At 41.5% G+C, this 14,155-nt stretch overlaps 1 protein-coding gene across 8 annotated transcripts in view; it reads left to right on the top strand.

Annotated features, from left to right (window-relative positions):
- PUM1 (pumilio RNA binding family member 1) overlaps nucleotides 1-14,155 on the top strand; it is a 131,453-nt gene that overhangs the window by 65,678 nt on the left and 51,620 nt on the right. For 5 of the 8 annotated variants that reach the window (XM_073317830.2, XM_073317831.2, XM_073317829.2 and 2 more), the window contains 3 exons: nucleotides 1,534-1,804; nucleotides 12,562-12,655; nucleotides 13,945-14,061. In XM_073317830.2, the coding sequence (XP_073173931.1) occupies nucleotides 1,534-1,804; nucleotides 12,562-12,655; nucleotides 13,945-14,061 (482 nt within the window). The remainder of the gene's footprint in view (nucleotides 1-1,533; nucleotides 1,805-12,561; nucleotides 12,656-13,944; nucleotides 14,062-14,155) is intronic. The other 3 variants (XM_073317834.2, XM_073317833.2, XM_073317832.2) reach the window with 2 other exon arrangements.

The raw sequence follows: 14,155 nt of genomic DNA, 5'->3' as shown, positions 1-14,155 counted from the left end.
TGCTCAGCATACAGCTAGAGTAGTTACAGTTTGAGAGGCTCGAGGCTTTATAGAGGCTATCTCCAGTTCTCTCTAAGTCAGTATTTCAGTTCTGTGGTGTACAGCACCTATTTATAACATATCTTTGTGGTGTTAATAGCTCGGAGTATCTAAAAATTGATAATTGAGTGGGCTAGGCTCTGTGTTCTGCTTAGGTGGCATAGCACATGAGTTACACCTTCAGGATTCTAGTCTGGTCTGGGGTTTGGCATGATTCTGGAACTGCTCTATCTTATGCACGCTGCGGCATCTCTTTCTAGAGCTGTTTGGCAGCCCAGAATAGTCAGATTTCGCAGTGCCCGTGCACAACCCTCAAAGGGCATGACAGGGCCATTATGCCAGGCCTGCACTTGATGGTTTTCAGGTGGGCTGCTTATGTTGCTTTGGCACTCTAAAAGAACCACATTGGAGCCCAGAATCAGAGCCAACGTTTGCTTTTGTTTTTCTTACTGTATGTGATTGTGATTTTTGCTTTATGCTCAAAATAGAATGGCCAGTTTCACTTTGCAGAATTGTAATGCTTATTGTGTTTGAGATCCTAATCTGAAGGAAGATGTTTTTATTATTTTGGAGGGTTGGGGGGGGGGGGGGGGGCGGGGGCTTCCTGTAGAAATGATAGGAGATGTTAGAGACAAATGCCTGTAATATTATACAGGCTTTGAACAACCATTTTCTCTTTTTCACTTCCCCATTTCTAAATCTTGATTAAACTCAGTGTAAGGGTTCATTAAATTTATATTCTAAATTCTCATAATGTGACAAATTGGTTGCTTGGTAAAGAGATCATGGGTTTTGTTTCCCAAATTGGGCCTATTTAAAGTGTCCTGGAGTTTAAATGTGGGGATGTTTTTTTTAAATTTTTCTCTTGCTGACAATTGTTTATAGGCTATATTTTGATGGGGCTCACCAAAATCAGTGGCTGTGCAGTAAACATAATTAGCTAACAAATATTCATTAAATTATATGATCAACATGTACCAAGATACTTAGATATCAAATGGTTCTATATAAAATTATTTAAATACAACTATGCTCATTTCAGTTCTGTTTGAAATGCATGCTGTTTGCCAAGTGCAAAAATGACAACATTGTTAGGAGGAAGGATAAGCATCTAGGAAAGCATCCGAAATGTTGGAGAATGTTTTTTTTAAAATGGCTTAATTCATTGCAGTCAGATGTCTTCATCTGTACAGATCTTTAGATAAAATAAATATTAATATGACCTCATTTGTTTAACTATCTGTAGGAAAGAAACTGTTTCAGAGGAAATATGTTGGTAGCATACTTGGATTGTATGCTTAACTTGACCACATCTAGCTGTTTCTTTTCAGAGCATTTGAGTTAAAAAGTACCTGCCAATAATTCTGGTTGGCACTAGGGTCGGCTGTTAGTGATGCTAACTGATATGACGTTAACATTGCCAATAAGGTGTTGCCAGTTTATCTTTTTGAGCAGATACATTTTAGTGACACTTAACTTTTTGTTTTTGTGTAGCCGTACGCCTGGTAACTGCCAGAACTCTGCTAACGAAGTGGATCTTCTGGGTCCAAACCAGAACGGATCTGAGGGCTTAGCACAGCTGACTAGCACTAATGGTGCCAAGCCCGTGGAGGATTTCTCCAACATGGAATCCCAGAGTGTTCCCCTGGATCCCATGGAGCATGTTGGCATGGAGCCGCTTCAGTTTGATTACTCCGGCACTCAAGTACCTGTGGACTCAGCAGCAGCAACTGTGGGACTCTTTGACTACAATTCTCAACAACAGGTAAACTATTCACACAGATAATCCACCTCTTTCCTTCCCCAGCCCTTCCAGTGGTCACATCTAACTCACTGGTTTGAGTCGCCCCAGAGGTAGCATGTTACTTCATTACTTGATTGGAGGCGCTGACTCACTTAGCCTAACAGGAACATTGTTCAATAATGAGTGAGATTACATGTTCAGGACTCTGCTAAAGTGAGCCAGGTACAGGAGACTTATCTGATCAGTGGCAAACAGAAAATGCCAAAATAACACATCTCAGGTAGCATTAAGCACATTTAATATCAGTAATTATAAAGTTGCATTGAGTTAAAATAGAAACCTACACGTTTGTTTTATTAGAGAAGGAAACAAACTGCTGCTGAATTATTGTGACTTCATACAGTTGATATTTGAAAAAGCTGCTTTCAAATAACAGACCAACAAAGGCAAAGAAACTGACTTAAGCCTTTGGGTACATTTGTGCCTAGATGTTGCAACACTGGTTGGGGACCTCTGGAATACCAAATCACTGTAGGGTAATTGAAGAAAAGTGTGAACTACATTGCTTTTGCTTGATCATGGGTTAAGACAAAACGAGATCCGGATCCAGTGTAATTTCTGAGGACCTTCCCCCTTACTTTTTTTCCTCAGCCCAAAAGGGTTCCTTCACCTTTCCTCCTACCTAGGCAGCCCAGTCTCATGCTTCCTGGACAGAGTAGTGCAGGGGTCGGCAACCTTTCAGAAGTGGTGTGCCGAGTCTTCATTTATTCACTATAATTTAAGGTTTTGTGTGCCAGTAATACATTTTAATGTTTTTAGAAGGCCTCTTTCTATAAGTCTATAATATATCACTAAACTATTGTTGTATGTAAAGTAAATACGGTTTTTAAAATGAGTAAGAAGCTTCATTTAAAATTAAATTAAAATTCAGAGTCCCCTGGACCGGTGGCCAGGACCCGGGCAGAGTAAGCGCCACTGAAAATCATGCCTTTGGCATGCGTGCCATAGGTTGCCTACCCCTGGACTAGTCCTTGATCTACGTTCTGGCCCCTTTTGAACGCTAGGCCTAGATTCAAGGATCCACTCTAAATCTGCTCCTGTTCGTGCTGGTTTGTGTAACAACCGTAAACTTTTGTTCCTTTTCTTTTGTTGGTATTAAAGCCTTCAAAAAAAATGTTACTGCTTAAAACAAAAACGTTGTAATGGCAGGCTGAAGAGCATGCATCTAGTCGCCAATTCATAAACCCTGTGTTGGTGGTGTGCCTCGCAAACAGTCAATGAAAGACTGCACTTCTCGGTAGCCCATATGCTGTGTAATCTAGTGGCCCATAATGTTCTCTTGTTGTTCGAAATTTCTTTATACAAGATGTTTTTAGGGTTCACGAGTACAAATTGGTATTAGTAAAGCATATATTTAGTTCATAATTTAATGACTTGGAAATGATCAAACCAGTTTTATTTTTTAAATGTGGTATTAATCTCTTGAGTAAAAGCTTTGATGCAAAGAATCACCTCAGAAAACATTTTTATAATGAAACCTACACACTTGAAAACCAGTGTTTGTAGTGGAAATATTCACACAGTCCTAACTGTGGGCCTGTGTTGGAGCTTATTAAGATTAATTTTAGGTTTCAGAGTAACAGCCGTGTTAGTCTGAATTTACAAAAAGAAAAGGAGTACTTGTGGCACCTTAGAGACTAACCAATTTATTTGAGCATAAGCTTTCGTGAGCTACAGCTCACTTCATCGGATGCATCCGATGAAGTGAGCTGTAGCTCTCGAAAGCTTATGCTCAAATAAATTGGTTAGTCTCTAAGGTGCCACAAGTACTCCTTTTCTTTTTATTAAGATTAATTGTTTTTTAAGGTATGGTTATGGTCAGAAAGGACACTGCAGAAATTTGACACCTGTGTAATTAGCTTTATATTCTCCTTCAATGTCTTGCATATAAAATGGGACTCACTGACCAGTCAAATCAAGTTTTATTTTTTCTGCAATTCTGCAAGTTCTGTTATGTCCAAATCAGATATCTGTTTCTGTTTTGTACCTAACCACTGACAATAAAATTCTGGAAGCAGAGCCTCATTGGAAAGCTTGCTACTACGTGAAGCAAATAAGAGTAGTTTTCTTTTCTGTGGCTCCATTAGATCTGCATAGATGGCAGTAAGGGTTTTTTTGTTTTTTGTTTTAAATGTAAACTAAGCAGATAACACCTGAAGCAGATTTGCCAGTACAGAGAGCCTTTTTCAGAACGTATGCACTTTAACTATTTCACTGCTGAACTCTTTACCTCTCTTGCCATCACACCTTGACACACGCCACAGTTCTATACTGCCTTTTCAAACTACTTGGATTTCACTGGAACATGAGGATGCACAAGCAAGCTAGACAACAGGTAGTATATGTCCATTGAACATATCTGGTGCACTCAGTTCAGCTACTCAGATCAAGGTAATGATATTGTGAATAACCAGATCCGAAACTGTCTGATGGGAACTAGTACTTCGATATGTCAACCTTATTTTTATGTTTTGATAGCAGCCTCATCTATTTACTTACACTTGTAGCAACCTTATATTATACTATTTGAAAACATGCGCTATATTTAATGTAGGGCTTTCACTATTGTGGCTCTTAACTCCTAATTGTAACTTCCCACTTCTTAACATATGTCAGTATAAAATGCAATATCCTTGGCTCAGAAGACCAGAGGAGGATTTACTTAATGTGTCCAGCAGCCAATGTTTCCAGGGGTCTGTTCAAAAATAGTTTCTGGTGCCATTGTCTGCCAATTACACATTGTACTTTGGAGTAGAATATATTGCTAAGTAAAATTGGAAGCTATACCAAATGGAGTTTGTGATTGTGTTTAGACCTGTAGTAAAATCTGGCTTACATTTAACTCTTTCCAAAAGGAAATATATCTTAATCAAAAGGACCTCATTTGTATAGCACCTTTTATGAGGCATCGAAAAAGATGCCATATACTTTGAAGGGATTATAAATCTGTGCGGCTAAAAGCAATATTAAGAAGGGGGAGTCTTAACTGTGCATAATCTGATTAGAAATGTCAGATGTTTGTTGCAGAAGAAACTAGACTACGCAAATCTGAACTTTATAACATTGACATAATATAAGCTTATGATGCCTCAGTTTGTTCCAAGTGTTTCTCCTATGACCTCTTGACAAGGTGTGTTATGACACTAGCTTTATGTGTAGGTGAAACTCTCTGAGAGTTTTAGGACTTAAAACAGTATCTCAGACATATCAACAAACCTCGTCCAAACATGTCTGCGCCATGAGCTGTGGCCTAGTATATGAATATGACTTACATGAGGCTAAAATGTTATACGCTCAAATATTTTTGTAACTGAAGCACTATTTCTTAGATTCTCACTATTTTAATTGAAAAGGTGAAAATAAATCTCTTGTGGAAGGGGAAGGACACCCAAACTAATATCCGTGTCAGAGCCAAAACCAGCAGTAGATCAGGAGTATAAAAATACAGTTTAATTTAAGGTCAAGACTTGGTTATAATAAAGCTTTTTGTTTGGGTTTTTCTCTTCGATCTTCTCTACCAATCCAGGTGTCTGGAGGTTCCTCACTGCCAACAGATGGAGACAATGCATTGAGACTTTATTAATATCTTCTGAATATATGGGGTTTGCTGGCTCTCAGCGCTCAATTGTTTTTGCCTCAGCAGGTGGAGTATCAGCTGGTTAAGAGAGACCTTAACAAAGCAAAGAATAGAGCAGGCCTTGGACGCCTACAGGGATTTCTAGTCACACAGCAGCATGCAGCAGCCTCTGCAGCACTTTGTGGGGGACCACAAACTGTAGTTAGGATAGAAACAGCCTTCCTCAGGATATCCACAGTGAGTGGAGTGAAGAGCCTGTAACCTATGCAGAACAGGGTGGATTCTCTCCTCCAGAGACTGTTCTTGTTGCCTTCACCAGGGACTGCTAAAGAGCCTTAATCTGCTTTCTTTAGGCATGTCTCCTGGTGTCCCAGCTGCTCCAAGGCCTCAAGCCCATCACCCTTCATCCCTTCCAGAGTCTGCAGTTGGACTCTCTTAGGTAGCCGTTGACATCCTTGCCTCCCCTAGTTGGACCCCTCTTTTAGGAACAGTACCTCTAGGTCTGAATCCCAGAGTGATGTTTGCTACTGCTGCTGTCTTTCACACTTGTGCTTCCGTAAACACGCACGCATAGTGACAATAGAAATATTTCAGGTTTCAGAGTAATGGATACAGAGAAATATGTATCCATAGCTACCTGAAAATGTCTTCTCCCTGATTAATAAGATCCATAGAGCCAGTACCATGCATATTTCCACCTGCTTGCAGTTCAGTGGCAGGATCAGACCTGTCAGTCACTGGCAGGGAAGGTTTCAGAGTATTCTTTAAATATGGACATCCAAACCAAGATTCTTTATAAATAATCTATCTCCTCCATCTTTCCCTGGGCACTAAAACTTCTGCCAAAAAGAAAGGAAATGGCAGAACTTGGTGAACTTAAATATTGATGGTCATCTGGCTCTCTCTCCAGTCTCAGTACAGGAGATGTGGCTTTTTTGCCCTGTGATTATCAGTGTTGTTAAGGACTGGAATTGGATGCTTAACTGAAAAGAGAATATTTCTTGATTTTACTTAAGGAGTGATTTGCTATGCCAGTTGAGGACTATCTGTCTGAATTAAAAGTATAATACTGGGTCTCATTAGAGAAAGCTTGCAATGTCAAATAAAAAAAACCTCGTGATTGGAAATAGTAGTCTTTGGGAGGCCTACTCTAATGGATAGGAAGTACAACACCTCCTATGGGGTATCTGTCTGGGTAGTGCCATAAGGAGCAGAAAGAGTTTCCAATGTTATGCTCTCTGATCTTATGGAGTTGGAATAAAGTTGATGCCCTAAGGAAGCATTTGATGTTGCGATTTGTACAAACTTCCTTTTCCTGGACATGCTGAGAACATGATACTACAGAGATATGACCTTTATGCTTGGACACTCTTGTTCACCCACAGTGAAACCTTCCTGAAGGATATCAAGGCTGTTTCTTTGGTTTAACCTGGCAGTTAAATTATGGACTTTGCACCAGCCACTGGAATAAGTTTTTGTTGTTGACATCTCTTTTGGGGTCCATGCCAGCAATAATCACTTCCTCCAAGTATTCATTTTAAACGTGTCTGGTCCTGGGTGGAGAATTAACTTTACAATAACAGACCTCTGTGGGAGACGTCCAAAGATCCAGTGCTAGGGTCTTCAGACCTGAGAGCATAGGGTCTTCAGACCTGAGAGCATAGCCTCTTCTGCCAGAAAGGAATAAACAGTGTCACCACTCTCTCCCTCCTGTCTTTTGTATTGTCCTGGGGAGCAGTGGAAAAGGTTGGAATGCATACATTAGGGACCTTGCCCAGCTTTGTAAGATATTATTCAGCTCACCTCCTTGGTCCTGATAGAGGCTGAAGAGCTCTTAATTTGCTGTTTCCAGATGAAAAGAGCTCAGTCACCGGCCAACCAAATTGACTTACGATGAGAGAGAGATTTCTGGGTGTAGGAGCTGCTCTATTAGTCTAACTTCTGCCATGTAAGTGTTCATCCCCTCCTAGGTGGGCAGTACCCAAGAGAGGCGAATCTCTCTATTAGGGCCGATGGTGTTCTTCCCAGTTTTTATGAAAACCGTGTCAGATTCATTGACTCTTGCAACCAGGACAGGTCTGTTATCCATGGAAGGAACCATTCTCTGAAACGTTAATGAACTGTGTTCCAGCTAGTGGGTGCTGTGCATTCTCCTTCTGGAATCCATTCTCTGGACTGAATCAGAAAGCTTTCTTGAAAACCCCTTGAAATTTTGGAATCTTCTTAAGACAAGCTCTGCAACAGACAAGGTTTGAACCTGTCTGCAGCTGTGGGGGATGGAAAATAACTAAGGAAATTCAGGAGACAGCACGTTCCCCTGCTCTCAGTGACGGATGGGTCAGATTCTGTCCCCAAGCAGCAAACAGGCTGGAGTTGCTCATTGTAACTGATCTGTGGACTGTAGCACGAAGAATATATGTCACTATAAATTACTTTATTTCTGATAAGGCAAACAGACAACCAAAGTCACATCTCCACTTGAGAGCTCTGTGAGTTTGACTCACTCGATGCCAGGCTAGAAGCAAGTCTGAGAACAGCATGACTGATGTGCTGTGCAAATGGAGAGGGCCAGGAATATCTTGTTCCTTTCCTGCCACCCTTGGAAACACCCACTCAAACTCCTTCCACCAGACACTATCTCCACCTCCCTTCACAGGGCAAGAGCTGAGAATCTGTAGAATTAGCCAGCTGTTCTCTGAGATTTCAGCTGCATTTAAGTCCAAGCCCTGCTATTCTGCATGTTTGTGAAAAGTGTTTTTTAAGATATTTGAAGAGGAGGTCACTGAGTACAATGATGGCCTTTCAAAAGGAAGCTCATTGTAGTTAAAGCTGTAGAAAGCAGACAAAAACTTCAGCCTTCTGCAGGGTACAACATATATATGGCAGTTTCTGTCTCAGTTACACTAAGCACAGTTTTAAGAAACCAGATCATATTCCCTGGTAAAGCAGCTACAGTTCATCTGGAAGGGGTGCTTCAAGTGCACCTCCTTCATTCAGAAAAGAGGACATAGGTACCTGGACACTGCTACCCACCTCCTTATAGCAGTAATGAAGGTACACTTACCAGGCATCCCTGGACTTCATAGGAGGAAGGCTATTCTATTCCTTTCATGCATGGGAACATATAACATCAGATCAATGCCTATTAGGCATCATCATCCATAGTTAGAGTTCAGTTTCAAAACTTTCAGCAGCCTTGTTCAATCTAATTGTACCAACTAAAGTAAAGTAGTTTCCTTGAGGGAGTTTCCAAATGAATGGGGGGGAGGGATAGCTCAGTGGTTTGAGCATTGGCCTGCTAAAACCTGGGTTGTGAGTTCAGTCCTTGAGGGGGCCATTTAGGGATCTGGGGCAAAAATTGGGGATTGGTCCTGCTTTGAGCTGGGGGTTGGACTAGATGACCTCCTGAGGTCCCTTCCAACCCTGAGATTCTATGATTCTCTGAAGTGTCTGCTCAGATGAGTCTACAGATACTTATGCCCAATGCTGCTCTGGCACTTGTGTTCATGTTCCCAGCATTTCACAGCCCTGGAACTATTTTCAGTATTACATAGTATTCAACCTGTATGCATCATCTTGAAGCTGTCACTCACCTCTACATGGATGACTTTGGGTCAAATTATAATGGACAGCGAGGACAGCCATTTCCAGATTGTGCTAGTTTCAGGAACTAGATGCCTAAATACTGATTCGAGAGAAGTATGCAAACCTTGATGTAGATGTTAATACATCTGGGAGTGCAGCTAAGCACCCAGCAAGAATGTTCTTAAATGGGAGACCGACAACACAAAGTATAACAGCAGATCCTTTCCATGTTGTCTTCAGCTGAAATGGGCTCAATCTTCTCCAGATGTAAGAGCAGTCAGGCTTGCTCTTCTGTGCTTTCACCATGCGTTCAAAAATAGCTCCAGTGAGATGCAGTTTGAGAACTTGACTGCCATCACGTAGGTAAACTGATGAGGAAAAAGGATATGGCCGAGGCAAACTAGCTGCTGATTGTACGAACAGGAAAAACACCCATCTAACTTATCTGTTGTTCACCTAGCCAGAATACAACACAGTGACCTGGCTAAACTGATCCCAAATATGTAAAGGAGAGTGAAAAATTGAGAGAGCTTTGGGTGGATTTGTTGTAGTGAAGGGGACCACAAGTAGATGCGATGACCACAGGAAGGTAGAGACACAAGGTATGTGCGGTAATACCTTTTATTGGACCAACTTTGTGTTTGGTGAAGGAGACAACAGAATGGTAGACAGCATGATTATGAATGTGAGTTCTAGAGGTAAATACACCCAGCACGCTGTCATACATTTTTTCACATTGGTCCATAAGGAGGGTGCTGCAGAGAGTTGGCAGATCCTTGGGAACCCTCATTCCTGCACACCTTTCTGAGTCTCAGATTAATCAAGATGTCCTGTCTGTCTTGAAATGTCCATGCATGTCAATACAAAACTGATCCACCTGCTTACTACAGATGACTTATTGGCACAAAGACCCTACTTGTTATGAAGATCCAGATTTCTTTAGGCTTAGGTCATCACAGTTGAGAGGATGCTTCTTGGAAGAAAGGGCTTTTGAGTAAAGGTTATCATAGGCATATGTTCCATATCAACCCGTGATTGTAAGATCTGGAGAACATTGTGTCCCTGGTGTGATTGATGAACCATGGATTCGATGTGCTTCTCCATAGCCAACATCCTGGAGTTGCTTCGGAATGGTCTAGACTTAGGAATGAGCACCAGCATCTTACGGGTGCATTCATCAGCCTTCAGGGAACACAGATGTACTTAAACCGAGATGTAGCTAGATTTTGATATAGTGGTTGCCAAAAGCCAAAACTTGTATTCAGACAACTTCTTCCTTTTTGGATCTAAAATACTGTACTAAATTTACATCCTGTTCCTTAGTTTGGACCTACAGAAGGAGGAGGAGGCGGCAGAAGAAGAATATCCCGTAGGCTATTGCTCTCTTGTTCGTATTTGCCATCTCCTGACCAAGGAGGATAAGAGTTGAAAGCCGTGCTCTGTGAAGAACTATACCTGACTTTTCTATCAAGATAGTCCATTCTTTAAACAGTTCTGTGTTTCATGCTGAAGTTAACTACATCCTGCCTGAATCAGGCTGAATTATTATTGTCCATCTACCCCAGTCTTAACATTTTATAAAGAAGCTAGGCCTCTCTGTCTGAGGCCTGGTCTACACTAAAAAGTTAGGTTGACCCTGCTCTGTTGCTCAGGGGTGTGAAAAATCCACATACCGAAGTAGCATAGTTAAACTGACCTAACCCCCAACATAGACAGATCTAAGTCTAGAAGAATTCTTCTGTTGACCTGGCTACTGCCTTTCAGGGAGGTGGATTACCTACGCCGATGGGTGAACCCCTCCCATCAGCATGGGTAGTGTCTATACCAGGGGTTCCGAAACTTGGTTCACCGCTTGTTCAGGGAAAGCCCCTGGTAGGCCATGAGACGCCTTGGTTTACCTGAGCATCCGCAGGTACGGCCGCTCACAGCTCCCAATGGCCGCAGTTCGCTGTTCCCGGCTAATGGGAGCTGCGGGAAGTGGCCCCATAACAAGCAGCGAACCAAGTTTGGGAACCCTTGGTCTATACTGAAGCGCTGCAGTGGCGCAGCTGCAATGTTTTACGTGTAGACAAGCCCACAGTCCTACAAGGATGGAAGTGGAGGAAGGCGGCAGAAAACAGCATAGCATCCAAATCCATTCTTTTCAAGTGGATAAAGCTTCTAGTCAGGAAAGCTTGCTTCAGTACAACAAAGGCAGCTCCCTCTGTTTTCACAGTATATTTCGCTAGGAAGTTAGGTGGAAGCATTGCTACTAGAGTTATTCAAGGCAGCTACCTGGCATGTGTGTTCTCCAGTGTTCATATTCACAAGCTGATGTTCAGGCATCAGCCAGTTGTTGTGCTGCAGGCAGCCAAGAGGCATTAGGCTGTCCCCTCTATATGGCACTTCACTCCTTTGGCAGGCCCCAAGAATCTGGACTGGCATTGGAAGCTGGAGAGAAACGTTTTGTCCCTTTTTTTGCTTCAAGACTTTCTATGCCAGCCCTTATCCCTTCCTTCAAGATTGGTGCTCTCTTCAGCATTTCCAGTGGTTTTGCAAATGGCAGTTTTCAGTGTCTCAAGGTGTGCGATTTTTATATTACACTTAAATAATACTGTGAACTGCTTTCAAAGATTCAGCTGAGCTGTGAGAGCTGGCAACCCTTATGCAGGGGATAATATCACCAGAAAGTCCCAGTGTCTGCTTTCTGTCTACTGTCAGCGAAGAACTATGTGCACCAAGTGTCTGGACTGATTTAGAAGATCTTAGAGAGAAAATTAACAGGTAAGGAAAGCTTTCCCCCTCGTGTTATATTAGGGTTCTTTAACTTCTCAGCATGGATCACGTTTTACAGAGATTCTCGTGCGTATCTGCCATCCCATTCCCAGTCCTGCAGCCCATCTCTACTGCCATTTGCAGTCTCATAACATCTCTGTGGCAACAGAAATTGCCTGCATGGGAAAGTAATAAAGTATTTAGTATATCTAATATAGTATTAGAGCTGGAAACAGCCTGGTGAGCTGCTAGCTTGCCGTGACCCACAGGCCACATTTACGAAGTTTGTCTTAGTCTCTTTAAAGAGTAGTTGATGAGTGAAGCTTTCAGGGAGTGTGGAGGTAGAAAACCTTCACGATAAGTTAATAATGCTGGAATGAAAATATTTTTAGATGATTGTGGTAGATTATGAATTTAAAACTCCTGTGAACCTCTCTTTTTAAACAGGTTTCAGAGTAGCAGCCGTGTTAGTCTGTATTTGCAAAAAGAACAGGAGGACTTGTGGCACCTTAGAGACTAACCCATTTATTTGAGCAGAAGCTTTCGTGAGCTACAACTCACTTCATCGGCTGCATGCCATGCATTTCCACTGAACGCATCCGATGCAGTGAGCTGTAGTTCACAAAAGCTTATGCTCAAATAAATGTGTTAGTCTCTCTTTTAGACATGTTTCCGTATCATGAAGAGTGTCTGTACTCTTACGATAGTAAATCTAACATGTCAGGGTTGCGTCGGGAGGGAATCAGAGAGAACTTTTCTCGTGCACAAATAAAGAACCAAGCCTGTTCTTTTGTCCCTGCAGTTATTTCAGAGACCAAATGCACTTGCTGTTCAGCAGCTGACGGCAGCACAGCAGCAGCAGTACGCATTGGCCGCTGCCCATCAGCCGCACATAGGTAAGTCCTTCATTTAACGCCTCTATTAGATGGCTGGCGGTGGCTGCTGCTACTTGCTAATGGCTGCCTTCAGAATAGCCTCTGGCAGTGAAAACAGGTCCTTAGGCTTTAGAGGGGTTTTAAAAGTACAGTCCCAGTTATGGATAATTGGCACGCAGATTTCAGAAGCAGACCACGTTTGAAGATTATCTTGCAAAATTCTGGTAACATCTTGCTATACGTTTAAAAAGCATCCAAAAATTCCTCTCTACCTGTGATGACCCTTGCTTTGCCCGCATTGAGAATGCTATTCAGTAACGAGAGTATTTTCTAAGTATTCATTTACTCTGAGCCAGACATGAATTGGGGTAAATGGGACAGTGAAATGAAGAAGAATGCACATTTTAGTACAGACCACAGAAACTCGAGTCCATATTTTATGTATTACTATGGTTTAGTCTTGATTAACTCTCCCACAGAATGGAATTTCAGGCTATTCTGGGTGAGACTTAGAAGTTTAAGATGCAGTTATTTAAATGTTACCATTCATAGTATTAAAGAAATACTGACTCGGGGAAAACTGTACATAATCTTGTTTATAGAAAAATAGGTGAACCGCTCACAAGGGCTCACTCATTAATGGTGAGAGTAAATTTCCTAGCATCAAAGAGTTTAACTGTAGGTTTTCCTAATTGAATTGAACTTAGTTTTAAAGTGCTAGAAAGAATTATGAAGACACTGTTTCTCGTGTACCATGTATGTTGCACTCCATATTTGTTCAGTTTTGGTGTAGACCCCTGTCATCTTCTCCCCTAATTTAGTAGATTGAACAAAATTTTTATGAAAATGCTTTTATATCTCTAAAGTGCTTTGAGCTCCTATGACAAAAATGAACTTCAAGGGAAAACATATTTTATGGGTATGTATTAATACCCACCAGTATAAATTAATTGGGAGTTACTCTTTATTTTCCCGTTGTTTTTTTTCTAGTTGACTAGTTTCCCAGCCCTTTAAGGGATGTTGCATCTTCGGAGTCAAATCCCATATACGTATGGACAGTAACATTGCTATGAATTTCACATTTGATTGTTTCAATAAGACTCCTGGATACTTACTGTCTGCTGTCTACAAAGAACTACATGTGAAAATGCATAATTTGTCTTCTCAAAGTAGCTGCCAGCTTTTCTTACTCTTAAATCATAGCTACACAAGCCTGTTTATCCTCTTCAGTTGCAGCCAGGGTAAATAGCCAAAACATGTAGGTATTCTGGTAGGGCTGCAGTTCTAGTTAAGTTTGTTTTTACTGACAGGTATGTTTTCAGCAGGTTTAGCTCCCGCTGCCTTTGTCCCCAATCCATACATCATCAGTGCTGCTCCACCAGGAACAGATCCATATGCAGCAGGACTTGCAGCAGCTGCAACTTTAGGTGAGCAACTTAGAGTTGTTTGTGTATTAGATGAAATTTTCTATGCCTAAAATGTTTTAACTGTCGCTATCAGAGCAGTCTTAATGTAATCTGT

The sequence above is a fragment of the Lepidochelys kempii genome, chromosome 19 (assembly GCF_965140285.1).
Source record: "Lepidochelys kempii isolate rLepKem1 chromosome 19, rLepKem1.hap1, whole genome shotgun sequence".
NCBI classification, from domain to species: Eukaryota; Metazoa; Chordata; order Testudines; family Cheloniidae; genus Lepidochelys; species Lepidochelys kempii.
Note: the sequence above shows the minus strand (reverse complement) of the source record. Positions and strands in the feature narration are given on the sequence as shown.